This window comes from Thunnus albacares, chromosome 12 (genome assembly GCF_914725855.1).
Source record: "Thunnus albacares chromosome 12, fThuAlb1.1, whole genome shotgun sequence".
NCBI classification, from domain to species: Eukaryota; Metazoa; Chordata; class Actinopteri; order Scombriformes; family Scombridae; genus Thunnus; species Thunnus albacares.
The window spans coordinates 30,419,330-30,442,140 of NC_058117.1; the positions used below are offsets into that span (position 1 = coordinate 30,419,330).

A 22,811-nucleotide genomic window follows, 5' to 3' on the forward strand; every position below is an offset into this window, starting at 1 on the left:
GTCTCAGTTTTAATCTGTGTTATTAATGTGTGAGAGAAGCAGCTGAAATCCTAAACTCAGAGCTGAGAAACTGACATTATTAAATTAAGGGAGACGTTCAAACTCCTGCAGTCTGCTCAGGTCCCACAGTCTGTACTGAGTTCACAAATACATTACTCAATAAGTTTAAACAAATAGATCAAAATAAAATAGTTGAATAGTAATAGTCCTAATAGATAATACTAATAATACTTTTTGTAATAATTTTGATACTATTTTTATTGAATACCAAACACAAACAAGCATATGTGATATGTATTTACAAAACAACATAAACATCAGATGTATGTAAAAAAAGAAAAAAAACAACCTCTCCTGTTCATTTTTAATGAAGAGAGCAAAGAAATGTTTCTCATTTAGCAAAAATACAAGTGCACATATACACATATACGTATGTTGGTGTGAACAAAGTTCATTTTCTCACATATTCCACCTTAATTACAATAAATGACTCATTATATAACAAAACCCAAATTAATAATACTATTAATATTGTACATAATTACTTGTACTAATTTAATAGTTAAAATAGTTAAATTTGTTTTAATTTCTTGTTGCTGTTTGTTTTATTACCAGTTTCTATTATGAAGTTGTTTTTATTAATAAAACAAACCAATTTTTAAATTGTGGTGTTTCGGAAACCTTTCATCTTCTTCTAAATTGAGGTTTCTGCCTGCAGAGTGTTTAAATTCACACTGTAAGAACATCTTTAACATTCACTTCCTCTCTGCAACGTTTAAAAAAAATACATCCTACATTTGTTATCATCAATCAGAGCAGCAGAACACAAACCACACTGAAAAAACAAGTCATCTTTTCTACACTGAATCACTTTTCTATTTATTTCTGTTGTATAAATCTAAATGAACTTAGTTTTCTTATAATCATATTATAGGGAAATGTACCAATCAATTTTGTCAGTATTTTGGTGTTTTAGAAAGAAATCAAAAAACACATCCATCATTTTGACAACATTCAGGCTTCAGTGCAGACTAATCAAGCCTCTGTGTGATCATTTTTATAGCAGCTCTTCAAAGCAGCTCTCTGCTGTTTCTTCATGTGTGTAAACAACAGTTTCATCAGCGTAGAGTCGTACATCCACACTGAAACTATATTACAAGATGTTACCAACCTCTTGGCACACCACACCTACTTGCTTGTATTTAATAACTTTATGTTTATGTTTGCTTCTCTTTACTTTGTTGTTTCTGTTTAGCTGTAAACTTTTCTTTGTATCTTCCTGTATATTTGTTTTCAGCACTATGTAAAAGTTTACTGAGATCTACTGACGACAAGAGTCAAATTACTTGTAGGTATCAACAAACTTGGCCAATATAGTGGATTCTGTGTCCGATGATTTACATTATTTGAAGCCAAACTGCGATCAATGAAAACATGGACGATTATAAAAGACAGAAACTGTGATGTTTCAGTTTATTGAGAATGTTGCTCTGAATGACTTTGATAAACCTGCCACCCTCTGCATAATGTATTAAAAAGAAAATACACAAGAAAGAAAAAATACTGTAAGCACTTAAATATCTACCAGGTAGCTAATGATTCAACTTCATTTTACACTATTACACAAGTCACGATTAAAAGTGGAATTAAACTAGAGCATCAAGATATTAATATTCTACAGAATGTATACTTAGTAACTGCAAAGATACTGTATATGTTTATACATGTATTTATGTTTTCAGGACAACTGTGTCTTAATTGTTTTCAATGAGAAAATGTAAAACCAAACAAAACACATCATTACTGACATTTCTGAACACTGATCAAAGTGATAAATGAGATGAATTGATGAGATGTGATGGTGAGTAAAGGCGAGCAGAAAACAGTCAGTCAGCATGTGTGCAGTTGGTGGACGGTCCCTTGTTTCTGAGGATCATCAGCAGAGAGATTCCACAGCAGTACACCAGACTCTTCACTATCAGCACTGTGTACAGCACACAGAGCAGCTTCACCTGGTACTGAGACGGGACAGGTGGAGGAAGAGCAGAAACCTCTGAAACAGAAAAAAAACAAATGTCAGTGCTCTGCTCCTCTGCTCTCTCTGACAGCGTCTCCAGATGAAGCTGAATCACTGCTGAACACAGTCACCAAGCCTTCATTACCTTGTTCTGTTTGGGCCTCCACTGTTCCCCACTCGTGCCTGACGGAGCAGCGGTATTTATATGTGTAGAGAGCATCCCGATCAACCACCCTGATGGCGACGGTGCGTCCCGGCTCTCTGAGCTCCAGCTGCTCTCCCTCAGCAGGGGGCAGATCCTCCAGCGGGCCGTTCTTCTTCTGTCTTTTCCAGGAGAACTGGACCACAGGAGGAGACATGGCTGAGGCCAGACACAGCAGGGAGCTCTTCCCCTCCAGGTAGGCTCTGGATGCTGCTGGGTACACGCTCACCACGGGCTTCACTACCTGCTCATCTGAAGTTTGACAGCAGCAACAAGCAGCACAGACACACATTCACACAGTCAACAGCAGCTTACAGCACTGCACTGCATTCAGTCTGATCCTGGAAACTACATGATCACTAAACTACTCATCAATACACCACAAACATCATCTACTGGACACTGTATCAATAATCATATCAAACTAAAGCATCATGGAAGCTCATCATATGTCATATATAAAGATTAAAACATCATTTAACACTTTATCAATATTTACCACAACATTGATTTCTAATATAATAAAACAGAATTTGTAAAATTGAAAATATATGATGGCATAACAGCCTCATATAAAATACATTTGCTAATGATTATAATGGTTTATATAAAATGTATTTACCACAATATACTTTAATCATTCATTTTAAAATAAGAGTTTTAGCTTTTACATAAAAGCAAATTACCACAATATGTTTGGATATGTTAAATATAATAAAATAAAATCAAAATAAAATATAATAAGGTAAAATTTGTCTCAGTAAAATATAAAGTACAGTTTTATTACTTGCTTAAAATATACTATATTTATATTACAATTCTAAATGATTATAGTGTTTTATATGAAGTATATTTACCAGCATATACTTTACTCTAATCAGACACACAATACATCAATACTTTTAACAACTTTTTAAAGAGTTTTAGCTTTTATATAAAACACAATTACCACAACATGTTCAGATATGTCAATAAAATATAATATAATAATATAAAATTAATTAAATTACAACACGTAAATTATCTGATTCATTATATTTTCTACCAAACACTTTCTAAAATATTTTTGACATTATATATTTGATATCATGTTGATTTCATATACCAATTTTATTTATATTAAATATGGATTAAGATATACAATTATACATTTTATCTATACATTATATTTAGTTTCATCACACATTTAAAATGAGTTTGCCTTCATGCATTAATTTATCTTCCACTAAAAGACATATTTATCATCATAAACACACAATTATCATGAGATACATTTTACCATTTACAAATATATACTGTATATTTAACACACAATATATTTATCACTATTTGCTTCTAAAATGACATTTAGGAACATTTATTAAATGATGTTTCACATCATATATCATCTTGTTTTTAATAAACAGGAGCTGCTGCTGAATCAGTGAGATTATTAAATACTGTTTATTTGTAACATTACTGATATCAGACTTTTTGGCTGTAAACCAACTTTGATGTGATGCATAAATAAAGAAGAACTTGTGGTGTGCAGTGAGATTTGAAGCTCTTTTCAGGAGTTATTGATTTGTTTTATGGAAGAATGGCTGCATCAAGAATTCTCTACTAAATATGAAAAAACTAACATGTAAAGCCTGAAGCAGCAGAAACTAAAACTAAAAACACATTTTCAACTTGTTCAATAAAACAACTGAAGGAAAATGAAAGTTTAGTCTTACCTGTTACATACAGTTTAGTTCCAGAGCCAAAGATGCCGTAGCCATATCCTCCCACAGTGAATGAGACTGTGACAAAAACCTGTCTGCTGTTGAATGTGTCAGCTGAGGTGAACGAATCCAAATTATGAACCAGTATCATATTTCATCTCCATGATGTGTTTCTCTAATGTTCATATCAACATGACTGTCTCTTCTTTTATTTGATTTTAGCCACATTAGCAGTGTGACTATATGGATGCTAATGTCAGTCGGTTGGTCGGTCCACCACTTAAGTGCAGATCGATTGGATCTGATTGTGGATCAAAGGACGGATGGATTGTTCATTAAATGTTGTGCAGACGTTCACGGTCCCCAGAGGATTCAATTATTTATTTGACTTGATTGATTCTAACTTTTAATCTAGCGCCACCAGCAGGTCGACATGTTTGGTCCAGACTGAAATATCTTTTCATCTATTGGATGGATTGTCATGTACTTTAGTAGAAATATTCATGTTCCCCTCAGGATGAATTATAATAACTTTGATCCTCTGACTTTTCCTCTAGCGCCACCATCAGGTCAACATTTAAACTCAACTAAGAACTCATTTAAAATCAAATTGACATTTGTAGTGATGCAAATTACCTAAAGCTGTTATAAACAATATTTTTATAATAACCATGATGTGTCAGTGTGTAATGTGTTGGTCGTGGCTCGTAGTGATGAACCTACAGAGAATTATCAGTGACTCTGCAGCTCCTCTCGGCTTTACGGAGCTTTATAGTGAGTTTCAGCTCATTGTTTATCTGTCCGGCTGCAACTTTACTGTTTTGGTTCACTCTCAGCGCTCTCATAGCGTCGTTTTGGGCCGCAGCAGACAGCTGTTTTCAGAGAAAAAGCTGTAAAAAACCACTGTACACTACCTGCTCAGCACCAAACGGCAAACAGACACAGTTAGCTGTAGACTAGCTGGTGAACATAGTGGAGCATTTAGCAGCTAAAGAGCCAGATATTTCCCTCAGGAGTTTGTAGAGAGTAAAAACAGAGCTAAAAGAGAGTGAATATTGGACTTACATTCACCAGGTGGACAGAAACACGACTCCAAATGAATGATAATGTTGCTCCGTAACTGCTGGATGTGGAAATAAGCAAGTGTTTGCTAACAAGTTCAACATATCAACTTAAAAGCTGATGATGTGTCAGTGTTGGTCACTACTTGTTTCTGATGAAAACTAGTGGACAAAACATCAGTAAATGCAGGTGTAAAATCCTTCCCTACAACTTAACATTACAACAGTATGTTGTGTGGTTCACTCCAGATGTTTAGATAAGAATGATGGACTAAAATAAAATATTCCTGTTGATTACAGTTCAAAAGTTGTAAAGTTGACATTTGAGGAGATTTGTTGAGTATTATGAACTAAACCAAGTTAGGATGACATTAGTACCTGTGCTGCCATGCAGGTACATTTTAATAGGAGCCGTAGTTTTTGTTTGCTTGTCAATCAATTGTTGTTTAACATTTTGAATCACATAAAGGATTAATAATAATAGTAAATGCTGTAGTGAAGCCATTTGTCTTAGAATATGGACAGTAAACATCAGAATCTGTAGTTAAGGTTTAGTTAGGTTTAGGTAAAGATCATGGTTTGGGTTAAAATGACTTCCTTGTTAATATGAGGGGAGCTGCGTCGTCATGGTTACAATAATAAACACGTGGTTAAAGTTAGGAAATGATGGTGATCGTGTTAAAAGAAACAAACAGTGTCTGCTGTCGTTTCTCTTGTGAAGACAGTCTCAGCTGCTCACAGAGCAAAATCCATTTACATTTACCACATTTCTGTTGAGGGGAAATTGTCATAAATCCAAGAATTGTGTTGAATCTTTTACTAAAGTGAAATTATCTGTTGAAATCTGCTCAGAGATGAGATGTGAAGAATGCTGCCTGAAGGCTTTTATTGTGAAAGAGACACAGGAAGTGTTTTCATTAACAGCAGATTATTATTGTGAAGGAGGAATGAACTTTATTCCAGCAGCAGGTCAAAGAAGACCATTTTTATCTTCATCTCAAACTTTCAACTCTGTCAAACATCTTTTTCTATTTATTAATTTTGTTATTAAATCAAAAGTTAATAAAGTTTCACTTTTGATCTCTCCATTATTTGTCTGTTTTATCTGTGTTATATTGTTGTTTGTTTGTTTGTCTTCATCTTGTTGTATCATTGTGCTTCTGTGTTGCTCCTTTGTTCTCACTGTGTGGAACAACAGGAAACCTGCTGAAATAGCTGATAAATAATGTCAATGAAATATAATGTTTAAATCAAAATCCTGACACCAACAGACAAACATTTAGTCCTCAGCTCAGTTTGTTTGTGACTCTGGCTGAGATGGAGGTGAAATATGTGAACCTGGGCTGTGGTTTACTGCTCTCTTCCTGTCACAAACACTGTTTGACATCTGTTCATCTGAAGGTTTTTGTACAGGCTGCAGGGATCATTTCTCACTGTGGGTATCTCTCTTCAAACAGGAGCAGTAGTAGGTGGCTGAATGTGAGAGTTTAACTGTCTGGATCGACAACTCCCAGCCGTTCCCTTTATTTACAAATGAGAAATCATCTTTCTGAGGATGATTGGACCTTCTATCATCTTTACCAGTCCTCATGTCAATATCAAGAATAAACGTGAATGTTTCTGTGTCTTTCTTCTGGTACCAGTACACAAATGGTTCTCCACTGTAACACTGGTCAGTTCCTCCACAGCTGAAGGAGACGTTTTCACCAGCTCTCCTGGTCAATGTTAAATCTTTCTGAATCAGCTCTGCTGCCATGGCAACCAGCGCTGTAGAGAAACAGACACACTAATGAAGGTGAGTGTGACAGTGTTTGTTAAAGGTTGAGTTTGTTGGCTCCTGATTGGCTGGAAACACTCACCTGAACACAGACAGCACAGAGCAGCAGCTGGGAGGAAAAGCATTTTGTGCAGTGGTGTTTCCTCTGGTGAACCTGGGGAGAAGTGGCGCTCTGATGCAGCTGAGGCCAAACAAGGACGAGCTGTGAGATCAGACGAGGGCCACGTGGTTTCTAACAGCTCCTCAAACCTCCCATCAGCCCCTGCGGCGGACAGATAAGGCTGCTGTCTGACAGTAGACCTTTTCATAGTAGACATTTTGATTTATATTTGAAAAGCAGATTGTTACTAATAACCTTAAAGTCCCCCTCAACTTAAAAAATATGTTTTCCCTCTTTTTCCTTAAGTTAGATGTTTGAGTTTGTTTTGAAAGTTTCTCTGTATCACCTTAAATCTCAGTTTAACACTTTTACCTACGAGCAGGATTTATGACATCACAACTAGATTGGAGTCAATCATGGTCCAATATGCAACTTACACAAGTGTGATGTGGAAACTTGAAGCCTCCAGTTTACAAACACTGTAAATGACTTTATAGTGAAGGAGGAGACACACACAGAGAGCCCCCACAGAGTCCTGAATTCAACATCATGGAGTCAGTCTGGGATTAACATGAAGACACAGAAGCAGCTGAGACGCCTGAAAAACTGTGTGCAGGTGAACTGAGGAGAACTGCTGCTGTTTTAAAGGCAAAGCTGCACACAGCAAATATTGATTTGCTTTAGCTTTCTGCTGTTTACTCAACTTTGTATCAAGTTAATTGATTAATAAAAGTTATTCATGGCATTAAAAGATCCTCACTTTACACTAGTACCTAAAATCTAAATATACAGTACTGTATATCTACTTATCTTTTTCAGATGGAAAAGGGAGCTAAAACAGACAACTATTAAGACTCACAGGCAATTTAGAGTTAGTTTATTTTTAGTGAACTTTGGACTGTGTGGGGAAAAGGAACATTGCAGGGAGATTATGCAAACTCCACACAGAAAAACCTCGATCGGCCAGCAGGTCTGACGCCAGAAGCTTCCTTCTGTGAGGTGACAGTGCTAACCACTGCACAAAACCATAACATCTGCATTTTGATTCCAGCTATCATGCCCCTCTCTCTGCCCTGTTTCCTGTCTCTCTGCACTTTCAACTGTCAATTAAAGGAAAGAAATGCCCAAAAAAGAAGGTGTAAAAAGAATAAAAAGGTCTATTATTTATTTATTTATTGTCACTTTTTGTACAAGGTGAAACTTTTTGGAGCAGATTTTTTAATATACATTTTTAGTTTTTTTATTTACAATTTGAATCTTGTGTACATTTTGTTTTTGTTGCAATCTGAATCTTTGAACTGAAGTTCATTTTAACTTTGTTTGACACAAAACAGCTTTTGTAAATTTATAATAGTAATAGTATTTTAAATGTATTATTTAATGAACTATTTTGGAGTTGCTTTTATCAAAATCAAAATAAGAACCAGGTTTAATGCCAAGCAGGTTTGTACATACAAGGAATTTACCTCAGTGTTGTGGTGCCTAACAGTCAAAAATATACACAGAATTAAGTAATCCTGAATAACATAAAAAAGAAAGAAATTTACAGTAAAAAATATGTCAAATATATTCTAAGTAAGAAGAGCTGCTACAGGTTTAAATTTTACATTGAAGAGAATGAAATGAAATGTACAAAATATTGACCAGAATGTGCAAATGTTCAGTGTAAACAGTATATGCAGTATGTAATTAATAATACTAAAACTAATACTACTACTAATAATAATAATACAAGTTTTCTTTATATTTTGAATTAGTTGAACTAATTTGATCTAACATGGCATGTTACATTAACACAAAGAGCAGCGTATTTGCTTAATTAGATCTTTCTGAAAAGTTATTCTCAAATCTACTTTTAATGGAATAATACATGAAACCAAACCAGACAAAAGCCAGACTGTTCCTTTAAGAAGCTTCATAATCAGCTGGGATACATTTAATGTTATTTTAAGAAATATTTTTTCTGCTGCCAAGCTTTTAAATCATATAAACATTTCCCATGTTTCTCTGAACTGACTCTAACTTGAACTAACTCTGAACAATTTGATCTTTCCCAATGAAAGGCCCTTAAAGTCCTGATAATATCTTAATATCTTGTCATAGAAGAGTGACAAGAAGTTGCAAACTTATCACCAAACAACAACATCTATTTACAGTCTTAAATAGGCATAACAACAATAAATGAAGCGTACATTATGGCTGTGTGATGGATTTAACTGAGACAGGAACTGAACTGTGTTGTGGCCGAGTAGTTACTGTACCTCATGGTGAGTTCTAAAATTAAAAATCAAAGAGAAAGACCGCCACCCTGTGGTCATTCAGAGGAAACACAAAACCATGCCATCTATGGTCACCATGGCAACATGATGCTTTTCCTCTAATTCTGCTGTCAAAACAGCAGTGACATCTAGTGGATAAAACAACATAATACTGATCTTGAAAGAAAGAATGAAGCACTGTAAAAGCCCTTTGAAATGACTTAAGACACTTTATTTTTAATTAAATTGGTGGTAGCTCAGGTTTTTTTTTCTCTGATATTATATACTACTATAAAAATTCTAAAACAAACAGTAAGAATGCAAAGTTATGCATTGTATAGACTATTTTTCTCATTTTAATATTACATATTTATTTATTTTTGCATATCTGACTCAAAGAACAGCTTAATAATTATTTAATTGTGTCTTAAAACATCAGTTAGGTGTCCATGTGAACAGTAAAAGAGGTTTTCCTTGCTGTAATCATTCCTCCTGTTCATACTGGATATTAAAAGATCCTTCAAATGTGTTTTCAATGTAAGTGATGGAGGCCAAAATCCACAGTGTGTCCACACAGTCATTTAAAAGTTGATGTGAAGCTTATATGAGGCTTCATCAGTCTGAGTTAGTCATATCAAGTGGATATCTGACACATTTACAGTCTTTTTAGCATCAAATTCCCTCTTTGTGTTTCCTCGGACAGTGTTTCCCTGTTGAGCTGCAGTGGAAGTATAGTAACAAAAAGAGGAACTTTGGCACTGAAAAGACTGTAACGTTGAAAGATATCTACTTGATTTGACTGTGGATTTTGTCCTCCATCACTTCCATTGTAAGTGCATTATGAAGGGATCTTCTAATGGTCAGTATGAACAGGAGGAATGATTACAGCGAGAAAAACATGTTTCACTGTTCAAAACATGGAGTCAAAGGGGATTTAATGTGGCTTTTTGTACACTGAAAAGACAATTATATGTCAAAGTGAAAATAGATCTCTATCAAGTGATCTAAATGTATTTCAAATATAAAATACATCATCAGATGTACGAGTACAATCTCAATCTGAAAAATAATTAGTACCTATAGCTGTGAAGTAAATGTAGTGGAGTAGAAAGTAAAATATCTCCCTCTGAAATGCAGTGGAGTGGATGTATAAAAAAAGCATAAAATTGAAATACTCATGTAAAATACCTCACAATTGTACTTTATTACATTCCTCCCCTGCTGTAAAGTGCACCTTTGCTAAAAACTCCAAAAAAGAAAAAGTGACAAGACCTCCAGATGTATGGCCTTTGTTGGTGGCTGGGCTCAGTTTGACTGTGTGGGTGGAGGGCTCAGTGGAAAAAAGGTTTACAGACAACAAGAGAAAAGACCCACATGACAAATGAGAGGGAGGGAAGTTCATGAGTGTACAGCAGCAGGTGTGAATCTGTTCTCAGTGGTTATTAGGACTCATATAAAACTGCTGACAGCGAATCAACACTTCCTTTCCTGCAGCAGACGGGCCGTGTGGGTTTCTGCTCAGCAGCCTCCACACTGTTCACTGTGGTTTTTCATTTTATTAACACAATGTTGGTTAAAACCATCGACTCTGGTTAAAGTATCGTTCCAGGAACTTCAGTATGAATTCAGCGCTCGCTGTCTCAGTTTTAATCTGTGTTATTAATGTGTGAGAGAAGCAGCTGAAATCCTAAACTCAGAGCTGAGAAACTGACATCATTAAATTAAGGGAGACGTTCAAACTCCTGCAGTCTGCTCAGGTCCCACAGTCTGTACTGAGTTCACAAATACATTACTCAATAAGTTTAAACAAATAGATCAAAATAAAATAGTTGAATAGTAATAGTCCTAATAGATAATACTAATAATACTTTTTGTAATAATTTTGATACTATTTTTATTGAATACCAAACACAAACAAGCATATGTGATATGTATTTACAAAACAACATAAACATCAGATGTATGTAAAAAAAGAAAAAAAACAACCTCTCCTGTTCATTTTTAATGAAGAGAGCAAAGAAATGTTTCTCATTTAGCAAAAATACAAGTGCACATATACACATATACGTATGTTGGTGTGAACAAAGTTCATTTTCTCACATATTCCACCTTAATTACAATAAATGACTCATTATATAACAAAACCCAAATTAATAATACTATTAATATTGTACATAATTACTTGTACTAATTTAATAGTTAAAATAGTTAAATTTGTTTTAATTTCTTGTTGCTGTTTGTTTTATTACCAGTTTCTATTATGAAGTTGTTTTTATTAATAAAACAAACCAATTTTTAAATTGTGGTGTTTCGGAAACCTTTCATCTTCTTCTAAATTGAGGTTTCTGCCTGCAGAGTGTTTAAATTCACACTTTAAGAACATCTTTAACATTCACTTCCTCTCTGCAACGTTTAAAAAAAATACATCCTACATTTGTTATCATCAATCAGAGCAGCAGAACACAAACCACACTGAGACAAACAAGTCATCTTTTCTACACTGAATCACTTTTCTATTTATTTCTGTTGTATAAATCTAAATAAACTTAGTTTTCTTATAATCATATTATAGGGAAATGTACCAATCAGTTTTGTCTTGATAAAACTGCAAGAGCTGGTCAGTATTTTGGTGTTTTAGAAAGAAATCAAAAAACACACCCATCATTTTGACAACATTCAGACTTCAGTGCAGACTAATCAAGCCGCTGTGTGATCATTTTTATAGCAGCTCTTCAAAGCAGCTCTCTGCTGAATCTTCATGTGTGTAAACAACAGTGTCTTCAGCGTAGAGTCGTACATCCACACTGAAACTATATTACAAGATGTTACCAACCTCTTGGCACACCACACCTACTTGCTTGTATTTAATAACTTTATGTTTATGTTTGCTTCTCTTTACTTTGTTGTTTCTGTTTAGCTGTAAACTTTTCTTTGTATCTTCCTGTATATTTGTTTTCAGCACTATGTGAAAGTTTACTGAGGTCTACTGACCACAAGAGTCAAATTACTTGTAGGTATCAACAAACTTGGCCAATATAGTGGATTCTGTGTCCGATGATTTACATTATTTGAAGCCAAACTGAGATCAATGAAAACATGGATGATTATAAAAGAGAGAAACTGTGATGTTTCAGTTTATTGAGAATGTTGCTCTGAATGACTTTGATAAACCTGGCACCCTCTGCATAATGTATTAAAAAGAAAATACACAAGAAAGAAAAAATACTGTAAGCACTTAAATATCCACCAGGTAGCTAATGATTCAACTTCATTTTACACTATTACACAAGTCACGATTAAAAGTGGAATTAAACTAGAGCATCAAGATATTAATATTCTACAGAATGTATACTTAGTAACTGCAAAGATACTGTATATGTTTATATATGTATTTATGTTTTTAGGACAACTGTGTCTAAACTGTATTCAATGAGAAAATGTAAAACCAACCACAACACATCATTACTGACATTTCTGAACACTGATCAAAGTGATAAATGAGATGAATTGATGAGATGTGATGGTGAGAAAAGGCGAGCAGAAAACAGTCAGTCAGCATGTGTGCAGTTGGTGGACGGTCCCTTGTTTCTGAGGATCATCAGCAGAGAGAGTCCACAGCAGTACACCAGACTCTTCACTATCAGCACTGTGTACAGCACACAGAGCAGCTTCACCTGGTACTGAGACGGGACAGGTGGAGGAAGAGCAGAAACCTCTGAAACAGGAAAAAAACAAATGTCAGTGCTCTGCTCCTCTGCTCTCTCTGACAGCATCTCCAGATGAAGCTGAATCACTGCTGAACACAGTCACCAAGCCTTTATTACCTTGTTCTGTTTGGGCATCCACTTTTCCCCACTCGTGCCTGACGGAGCAGCGGTATTTATATGTGTAGAGAGCATCCCGATCAACCACCCTGATGGCGACGGTGCGTCCCGGCTCTCTGAGCTCCAGCTGCTCTCCCTCAGCAGGGGGCAGATCCTCCAGCGGGCCGTTCTTCTTCTGTCTTTTCCAGGAGAACTGGACCACAGGAGGAGACATGGCTGAGGCCAGACACAGCAGGGAGCTCTTCCCCTCCAGGTGGGCTCTGGATGCTGCTGGGTACACGCTCACCACGGGCTTCACTACCTGCTCATCTGAAGTTTGACAGCAGCAACAAGCAGCACAGACACACATTCACACAGTCAACAGTAGCTTACAGCACTGCACTGCATTCAGTCTGATCCTGGAAACTACATGATCACTAAACTACTCATCAATACACCACAAACATCATCTACTGGACACTGTATCAATAATCATATCAAACTAAAGCATCATGGAAGCTCATCATATGTCATATATAAAGATTAAAACATCATTTACCACTTTATCAATATTTACCACATTAATCTCTCATATAAGAAAAGAGAATTTGTAAAATTGAAAATATATCATGACATAACAGCCGCATATAAAATACATTTGCTAATGATTATAATGGTTTATATAAAATATATTTACCACCATACACTTTAATTAGTAAATTTAAAATTAAAAAATCATTAATTTAAACATAATACTTTTAGCTTTTACATAAAAGCAAATTACCAACATATGTTTCGACCTGTCAAGTATAATAAAATAAAATAAAATAAAATAAAATAAAATAAAAAAAAATAAAATAAGGTAAAAATTAGTCTCAGTAAAACATAAAGTACATTTTTATTACTTGCTTAAATTATATTATATTTATGTTACATTTGTAAATGATTATAGTGTTTATATGAAGTATATTTACCAGCATATACTTTACTCTAATCAGACACACAATACATCAATACTTTTAACAACTTTTTAAAAAGTTTTAGCTTTTATATAAAACACAATTACCACAACATGTTCAGATATGTAAATAAAATATTAATAAATAAAATAAATATAATTAAATTACAACATGTAAATTATCTGATTCATTATATTTTCTACCAAACACTTTCTAAAATATGTTTTAACATTATATATTTGACATCATGTTGATTTCATAAACCAGTATGATTTATATTAAATATGGATTAAGATATAAAATTATACATTTGATCTATAAATTATATTTAGCTTCATCACACATTTAAAATGAGTTTGCCTTCATGCATTAATTTATCTTCCACTAAAAGACATATTTATCATCATAAACACACAATTATCATGAGATACATTTTACCATTTACAAATATATACTGTATATTTAACACACAATATATTTATCACTATTTGCTCCTAAAATTACATTTAGGAACATTTATTAAATGATGTTTCACATCATATATCATCTTGTTTTTAATAAACAGGAGCTGCTGCTGAATCAGTGAGATTATTAAATACTGTTTATTTGTAACATTACTGATATCAGACTTTTTGGCTGTAAACCAACTTTGATGTGATGCATAAATAAAGAAGAACTTGTGGTGTGCAGTGAGATTTGAAGCTCTTTTCAGGAGTTATTGATTAGTTTTATGGAAGAATGGCTGCATCAAGAATTCTCTACTAAATATGAAAAAACTAACATGTAAAGCCTGAAGCAGCAGAAACTAAAACTAAAAACACATTTTCAACTTGTTCAATAAAACAACTGAAGGAAAATGAAAGTTTAGTCTTACCTACATACAGTTTAGTTCCAGAGCCAAACATGAGGTAGCCATATCCTCCCACAGGGAATGAGACTGTGACAAAAACCTGTCTGCTGTTGAATGTGTCAGCTGAGGTGAACGAATCCAAATTATGAACCAGTATCATATTTCATCTCCATGATGTGTTTCTCTAATGTTCATATCAACATGACTGTCTCTTCTTTTATTTGATTTTAGCCACATTAGCAGTGTGACTATATGGATGCTAATGTCAGTCGGTTGGTCGCTCCACCACTTAAGTGCAGATCGATTGGATCTGATTGTGGATCAAATGACAGATGGATTGTTCATTAAATGTTGTGCAGACGTTCACGGTCCCCAGAGGATTCAATTATTTATTTGACTTGATTGATTCTAACTTTTAATCTAGCGCCACCAGCAGGTTGACATGTTTGGTCCAGACTGAAATATCTTTTCATCTATTGGATGGATTGTCATGTAATTTAGTAGAAATATTCATGTTCCCCTCAGGATGAATTATAATAACTTTGATCCTCTGACTTTTCCTCTAGCGCCACCATCAGGTCAACATTTAAACTCAACTAAGAACTCATTTAAAATCAAACTGACATCTGTAATGATGCAAATTACTTAAAGCTGCTATAATCAATATTTTTATAATAACCATGATCTGTCAGTGTGTAATGTGTTGATCGTGGCTCGTAGTGATGAACCTACAGAGAATTATCAGTGACTCTGCAGCTTCTCTCGGCTTTACGGAGCTTTATAGTGAGTTTCAGCTCATTGTTTATCTGTCCGGCTGCAACTTTACTGTTTTGGTTCACTCTCAGCGCTCTCATAACGTCGTGTTGGGCCGCAGCAGACAGCTGTTTTCAGAGAAAAAGCTGTAAAAAGCCACTGTACACTACCTGCTCAGCACCAAACGGCAAACAGACACAGTTAGCTGTAGACTAGCTGCTGAACATAGTGGAGCATTTAGCGGCTAAAGAGCCAGATATTTCCCTCAGGAGTTGGTAGAGAGTAAAAACAGAGCTAAAAGAGAGTGAATATTGGACTTACATTCACCAGGTGGACAGAAACACGACTCCAAATGAATGATAATGTTGCTCCGTAACTACTGGATGTGGAAATAAGCAACTGTTTGCTAACAAGTTCAACATATCAACTTAAAAGCTGATGATGTGTCAGTGTTGGTCACTACTTGTTTCTGATGAAAACTAGTGGACAAAACATCAGTAAATGCAGGTGTAAAATCCTTCCCTACAACTTAACATTACAACAGTATGTTGTGTGGTTCACTCCAGATGTTTAGATAAGAATGATGGACTAAAATAAAATATGATTGTTGTTGATTACACTTTAAAAGTTGTAAAGTTCACATTTGAGGAGATTTGTTGAGTATTATGAACTAAACCAAGTTAGGATGACATTAGTACCTGTGCTGCCATGCAGGTACATTTTCATAGGAGCCGTAGTTTTTGTTTGCTTATCAATCAATTGATGTTTAACATTTTGAATCACATAAAGGATTAAATTTCTAATAGTAAATGCTGCAGTGGAGCCATTTGTCTTAGAATATGGAAAGTAAACATCAGAAACTGTGATTAAGGTTTAGTTAGGTTTAGGTAAAGATCATGGTTTGGGTTAAAATGACTTCCTTGTTAAGATGAGGGGAGCTGCATCATCATGGTTACAATAATAAACATGTGGTTAAAGTGAGGAAATGATGGTGGTAGTGTTAAAAGAAACAAACAGTGTCTGCTGTCGTTTCTCTTGTGAAGACAGTCTCAGCTGCTCACAGAGCAAAATCCATTTACATTTACCACATTTCTGTTGAGGGGAAATTGTCATAAATCCAAGAATTGTGTTGAATCTTTTACTAAAGTGAAATTATCTGTTGAAAGGTGCTCAAAGATGTGATGTGAGAAATCCTGCCTGATGCTTTTATTGTGAAAGAGACACAGGAAGTGTTTTCATTAACAGATTATTATTGTGAAGGAGGAATGAACTTTATTTCAGCAGCAGGTCAAAGAAGACCATTTTTATCTTCATCTCAAACTTTCAACTCTGCCAAACATCTTTTTCTATTTATTATTTTGTCAATTTTTGTTATTAAATCAAATGTTCATAAAGTTTCACTTTTGATCTCTCCATTATTTGTCTCTTTTATCTGTGTTATATTGTTGTTTGTTTGTTTGTTTGTCTTCATCTTGTTGTATCACTGTGCTTCTGTGTTGCTCCTTTGTTCTCACTGTGTGGAACAACAGGAAACCTGCTGAAAAAGCTGATAAATAATATTAATGAAATATAATGTTTAAATCAAAATCCTGACACCATCAGACAAACATTTAGTCCTCAGCTCAGTTTGTTTGTGACTCTGGCTGAGATGGAGGTGAAATATGTGAACCTGGGCTGTGGTTTACTGCTCTCTTCCTGTCACAAACACTGTTTGACATCTGTTCATCTGGAGGTTTTTGTTCAGGCTGAAGGGATCATTTCTCACTGTGGGTATCTTCTTTCACGCAGGAGCAGTAGTAGGTGGCTGAATGTGAGAGTTTAACTGTCTGGATCAACAACTCCCAGCCGTTCCCTTTATTTACAAATGAGAAATCATCTTTCTGAGGATGATTGGACCTTCTATCTTCGATACCATTCGTCATGTCAATATCAAGAATATATGTGAATGTTTCTGTGTCTTTCTTCTGGAACCAGTATACAAATGGGCGTTCACTGTAACACTGGTCAGTTCCTCCACAGCTGAAGGAGACGTTTTCACCAACTCTCCTGGTCAATGTTAAATCTTTCTGAATCAGCTCTGCTGCCATGGCAACCAGTGCTGTAGAGAAACAGACACACAGATGAAGGTGAGTGTGACAGTGTTTGTTAAAGGTTGAGTTTGTTGGCTCCTGATTGTCTGGAAACACTCACCTGAACACAGACAGCACAGAGCAGCAGCTGGGAGGAAAAGCATTTTGTGCAGTGGTGTTTCCTCTGGTGAACCTGGGGAGAAGTGGCGCTCTGATGCAGCTGAGGCCAAACAAGGACGAGCTGTGAGATCAGACGAGGGCCACGTGGTTTCTAATGGCTCCTCAAACCTCCCATCAGCCCCTGCGGCGGACAGATAAGGCTGCTGTCTGACAGTAGACCTTTTCATAGTAGACATTTTGAATTGTCTTTTAAAAGCAGATTGTTACTAATAACCTTAAAATCCCCCTCAACTTAAAAATATGTTTTTCTTCTTTTTCCTTCAGTTGGATGTTTGAGTTTGTTCTGAAAGTTTCTTTGTATCACCTTAAATCTCAGTTTAACACTTTTACCTACAAGCAAGATCTATGACATCACACCTAGATTGGAGTCAATCATGGTCCAATATGCAATTTACACAAGTGTGATGTTGAAACTTGAAGCCTCCAGTTTACAAACACTGTAAATGACTTTATAGTGAAGGAGGAGACACACACAGAGAGCCCCCACAGAGTCCTGATTTCAACATCATGGAGTCAGTCTGGGATTAACATGAAGAGACAGAAGCAGCTGAGACGCCTGAATAACTGTGTGCAGGTGAACTGAGGAGAACTGCTGCTGTTTTAAAGGCAAAGCTGCACACAGCAAATATTGATTTGCTTTAGCTTTCTGCTGTTTACTCAACTTTGTATCAAGTTAATTGATTATTAAAAGTTATTCATGGCATTAAAAGATCCTCACTTTACACTAGTACCTAAAACCTAGATATACAGTACTGTATAACTATTTATCTTTTGCAGGGAAAAGGGAGCTAAAACAGACAACTATTAAGACTCACAGGCAATTTAGAGTTAGTTTGTTTTTAGTGAACTTTGGACTGTGTGGGGAAAAGGAACATTGGAGGGAGATTATGCAAACTCCACACAGAAAAACCTCGATCGGCCAGCAGGTCTGACGCCAGAAGCTTCTTTCTGTGAGGTGACAGTGCTAACCACTGCACTTTGAATCCAGCTATCATGTCCCTCTCTCTGCCCTGTTTCCTGTCTCTCTGCACTTCCAACTGTCAAATAAAGGGGAAAAAAAACAAAAAAGAAGGTGTAAAAAGAATAAAAAGGTCTATTATTTATTTATTTATTGTCACTTTTTGTAAAAAGTGAAACTTTTTGGTGCAGATTTTTTAATATATAGTTTTAGTTTTTTTTATTTACATTTTGAATCTTGTGTACATTTTGTTTTTGTTGCAATATGAATCTTTGAACTGAAGTTCATTTTAACTTTGTTTGACACAAAACAGCTTTTGTACATTTATAATAGTAATAGTATTTTAAATGTATTAGTTAATTAACTATTTTGGAGTTGCTTTTATCAAAATCAAAATAAGAACCAGGTTTAATGCCAAGCAGGTTTGTACATACAAGGAATTTACCTCAGTGTTGTGGTGCCCAACAGTCAAAAATATACACAGAATTAAGTAATCCTGAATAACATAAAAAAGAAAGAAATTTACAGTAAAAAATATGTCAAATATATTCTAAGTAAGAAGAGCTGCTACAGGTTTAAATTTTACATTGAAGAGAATGTAATGAAATGTACAAAATATTGACCAGAGTGTGAAAATGTTCAGTGTAAACAGTATATGCAGTATGTAATTAATAATACTAAAACTAATAATAATGATACAATTTGTCTTCATATTTTGAATTAGTTGAACTAATTTGATCTAACATGGCACGTTACATTAACACAAAGAGCAGCGTATTTGCTTAATTAGATCTTTCTGAAAAGTTATTCTCAAATCTACTTTTAATGGAATAATACATGAAGCTTCATAATCAGCTGGGATACATTTAATGTTATTTTAAGAAATATTTGTTCTGCTGCCAAGCTTTTAAATCATCTAAACAGTTCCCATATTTACTCTGAACTGACTCTAACTTTAACTAACTCTGAACAGTTTGATCTTTCCCAATGAAAGGCCCTTAAAGTCCTGATAATATCTTAATATCTTGTCATAGAAGAGTGACAAGAAGTTGCAAACTTATCACCAAACAACAACGTCTATTTACAGTCTTAAATAGGCGTAATAACAATAAATGAAGCATACATTATGGCTGTGTGATGGATTTAACTGAGACAGGAACTGAATTGTGTTGTGGCCAAGTAGTTACTGTACCTCATGGTGAGTTCTGAAATTAAAAATCAAAGAGAAAGACCGCCACCCTGTGGTCATTCAGAGGAAACACAAAGGGATCCAGACCATGCTATCCATGGTCACCGTGGCAACATGATGCTTTTCCTCTAATTCTGCTGTAAAAACAGCAGTGACATCTAGTGGATAAAACAACATAATACTGATCTAGAAAGAAAGAATGAAGCACTGTAAAAGCCCTTTGAAATTATTTAAGACACTTTATTTTTAATTAAATTGGTGGTAGCTCAGGTTTGTTTTTCTCTGATATTGTATACTACTATAAAAATTCTAAAACAATCAATAAGAACGCAAAATTCTTGTAAAGTTATGCATTGTATAGCCTTTTTTTTCTTTTTAATATTACATAATTATTTATTTTTGCATATCTGACTTAAAGAACAGCTTCATAATTTTTTAATTGTGTCTTAAAACATCAGTCAGGTGTCCATATGAACAGTAAAAGAGGTTTTCCTCACTGTAATCATTCCCCCTGTTCATACTGGATATTAAAAGATACTTCAAATGTGTTTTCAATGTAAGTGATGGAGGCCAAAGTCCACAGTGTGTCCACACAGTCATTGAAAAGTTGGTGTGAAGCTTATATGAGGCTTCAGCAGTCTGAGTTAGTCATATCAAGTGGATATCTGCCTCTTTGGGTTTCCTCGGACAGTGTTTCCCTGTTGAGCTGCAGTGGAAGTATAGTAACAAAAAGAGGGACTTCGGCACTAAAAAGACTGTAACATTGAAAGATATCTACTTGATTTGTCTCATTTGGACACCGAAGCTTCATATTAGCTTCAGATAAATTTTTAAATACATTTTTGCACAGAAGGAGGACTGTGGATTTTGTCCTCCATCACTTCCATTGTAAGTGCATTATGAAAAGATCTTCTAATGGTCAGTATGTACAGGAGGAATGATTACAGCAAGAAAAAACATGTTTCACTGTTCAAAACATGGAGTCAAAAGGGATTTAATGTGACCTTTTGTACACTGAAAAGACCCTCATATGTCAAAGTGAAAATAGATCTCTACAAAGTGATCTAAATGTATTTCAAATATAAAATACATCATCAGCCTTACTAGTAAAATATAAATCTGAAAAGTAATTAGTACCTATAGCTGTGAAATAAACATAGTGGAGTAGAAAGTAAAATATCTCCCTCTGAAATGTAGTGGAGTGGACGTATAAAAAAGCATAAAATGGAAATACTCATGTAAAGTACCTCACAATTGCACTTTATTACATTCCTCCCCAGCTGTAAAGTGCACCTTTTCTAAAAACTTGGGTTATTAGGACTCATATAAAACTGCTGACAGTGAATCAACACTTCCTTTCCTGTAGCAGACGGGCCGTGTGGGTTTCTGCTCAGCAGCCTCCACACTGTTCACTGTGGTTTTTCATTTTATTAACACAATGACGGTTACAACCATCGACTCTGGTTAAAGTATCGTTCCAGGAACTTCAGTATGAATTCAGCGCTCGCTGTCTCAGTTTTAATCTGTGTTATTAAAGAGAGCAAAGAAATGTTTCTCATTTGGCAAAAATACAAGTGCACATATACACATATACGTATGTTGGTGTGAACAAAATTCATTTTCTCACATATTCCACCTTAATTACAATAAATGACTCATTAAATAACAAAACCCAAATTAATAATACTATTAATGTTGTACGTAATTACTTGTACTAATTACTAATAATTAATATAGATTATTTAATAATAGAGATTTTATACTTAATATTTGTTTTACTTTCTTGTTGCTGTTTGTTTGATTATCAGTTTCTCTTATGATGTTGTTTTTGTTCATAAAACAAACACATTTTTAAATTGTGGTGTTTCTGAAACCTTTCATCTTCTTCTAAATTGAGGTTTCTGCCTGCAGAGTGTTTAAATTCACACTGTAAGAACATTTTTAACATTCACTTCCTCTCTGCAACGTTTAAAAAAATACATCCTACATTTGTTATCAGCAATCAGAGCAGCAGAACACAAACCACACTGAGACAAACAAGTCATCTTTTCTATATTGAATCACATTTCTGTTTATTTTTGTTGTATAAATCTAAATAAACTTAGTTTTCTTATAAACATATTATATGGAAATATACCAATCAATTTTGTCTTGATAAAACTGCAAGAGCTAATCAGTATTTTGGTGATTTAGAAAGAAATCAAAAAACACACCCATCATTTTGACAACATTCAGACTTCAGTGCAGACTAATCAAGCCGCTGTGTGATCATTTTTATAGCAGCTGTAGCTTCAAAGCAGCTCTCTGCTGTTTCTTCATGTGTGTAAATAACAGTTTCATCAGCGTAGAGTCGTACATCCACACTGAAACTATATTACAAGATGATACCGAACCTGTTGGCACACCACACCTACTTGCTTGCATTTAATAACTTTATGTTTATGTTTGCTTCTCTTTACTTTGTTGTTTCTGTTCAGCTGTAAGCTTTTCTTTGTATCTTCCTGTACATTTGTTTTCAGCACTATGTGAAAGTTTACTGAGATCTACTGACGACAAGAGTCAAATTACTTGTGGGTATCAACAAACTTGGCCAATATAGTGGATTCTGTGTCCGATGATTTACATTATTTGACGCCAAACTGAGATCAATGAAAACATGGATGATTATAAAAGACAGAAACTGTGATGTTTCAGTTTATTGAGAATGTTACCCTGAATGACTTACTTGATAAACCTGCCACTCTCTGCATAATGTATTAAAAAGAAAATACACAAGAAAGAAAAAATACTGTAAGCACTTAAATATCTACCAAGTAACTAATGATTCAACTTCATTTTACACTATTATATAAGTCACGATTAAAAGTGGAATTAAACTAGAGCATCAAGATATTAATATTCTACAGAATGTATACTTAGCAACTGCAAATAT

The 22,811-nt window shown here is 34.7% G+C and overlaps 1 protein-coding gene and 1 pseudogene across 1 annotated transcript; both read right to left on the reverse strand.

Annotated features, from left to right (window-relative positions):
* Window positions 1-1,442: 1,442 nt before the first annotated feature.
* On the reverse strand, window positions 1,443-19,973 carry LOC122993503 (annotated as a pseudogene).
* On the reverse strand, window positions 12,240-15,037 carry LOC122993498. Its single transcript, XM_044367708.1, has 3 exons — window positions 14,755-15,037; window positions 12,943-13,251; window positions 12,240-12,833 (listed from the first exon to the last, which is right to left on the reverse strand). The coding sequence occupies exons 1-3, from the start codon at window positions 14,888-14,890 to the stop codon at window positions 12,667-12,669; spliced, it is 612 nt and encodes a 203-aa protein (XP_044223643.1). The 5' UTR covers window positions 14,891-15,037; the 3' UTR covers window positions 12,240-12,666.
* Window positions 19,974-22,811: the final 2,838 nt, after the last annotated feature.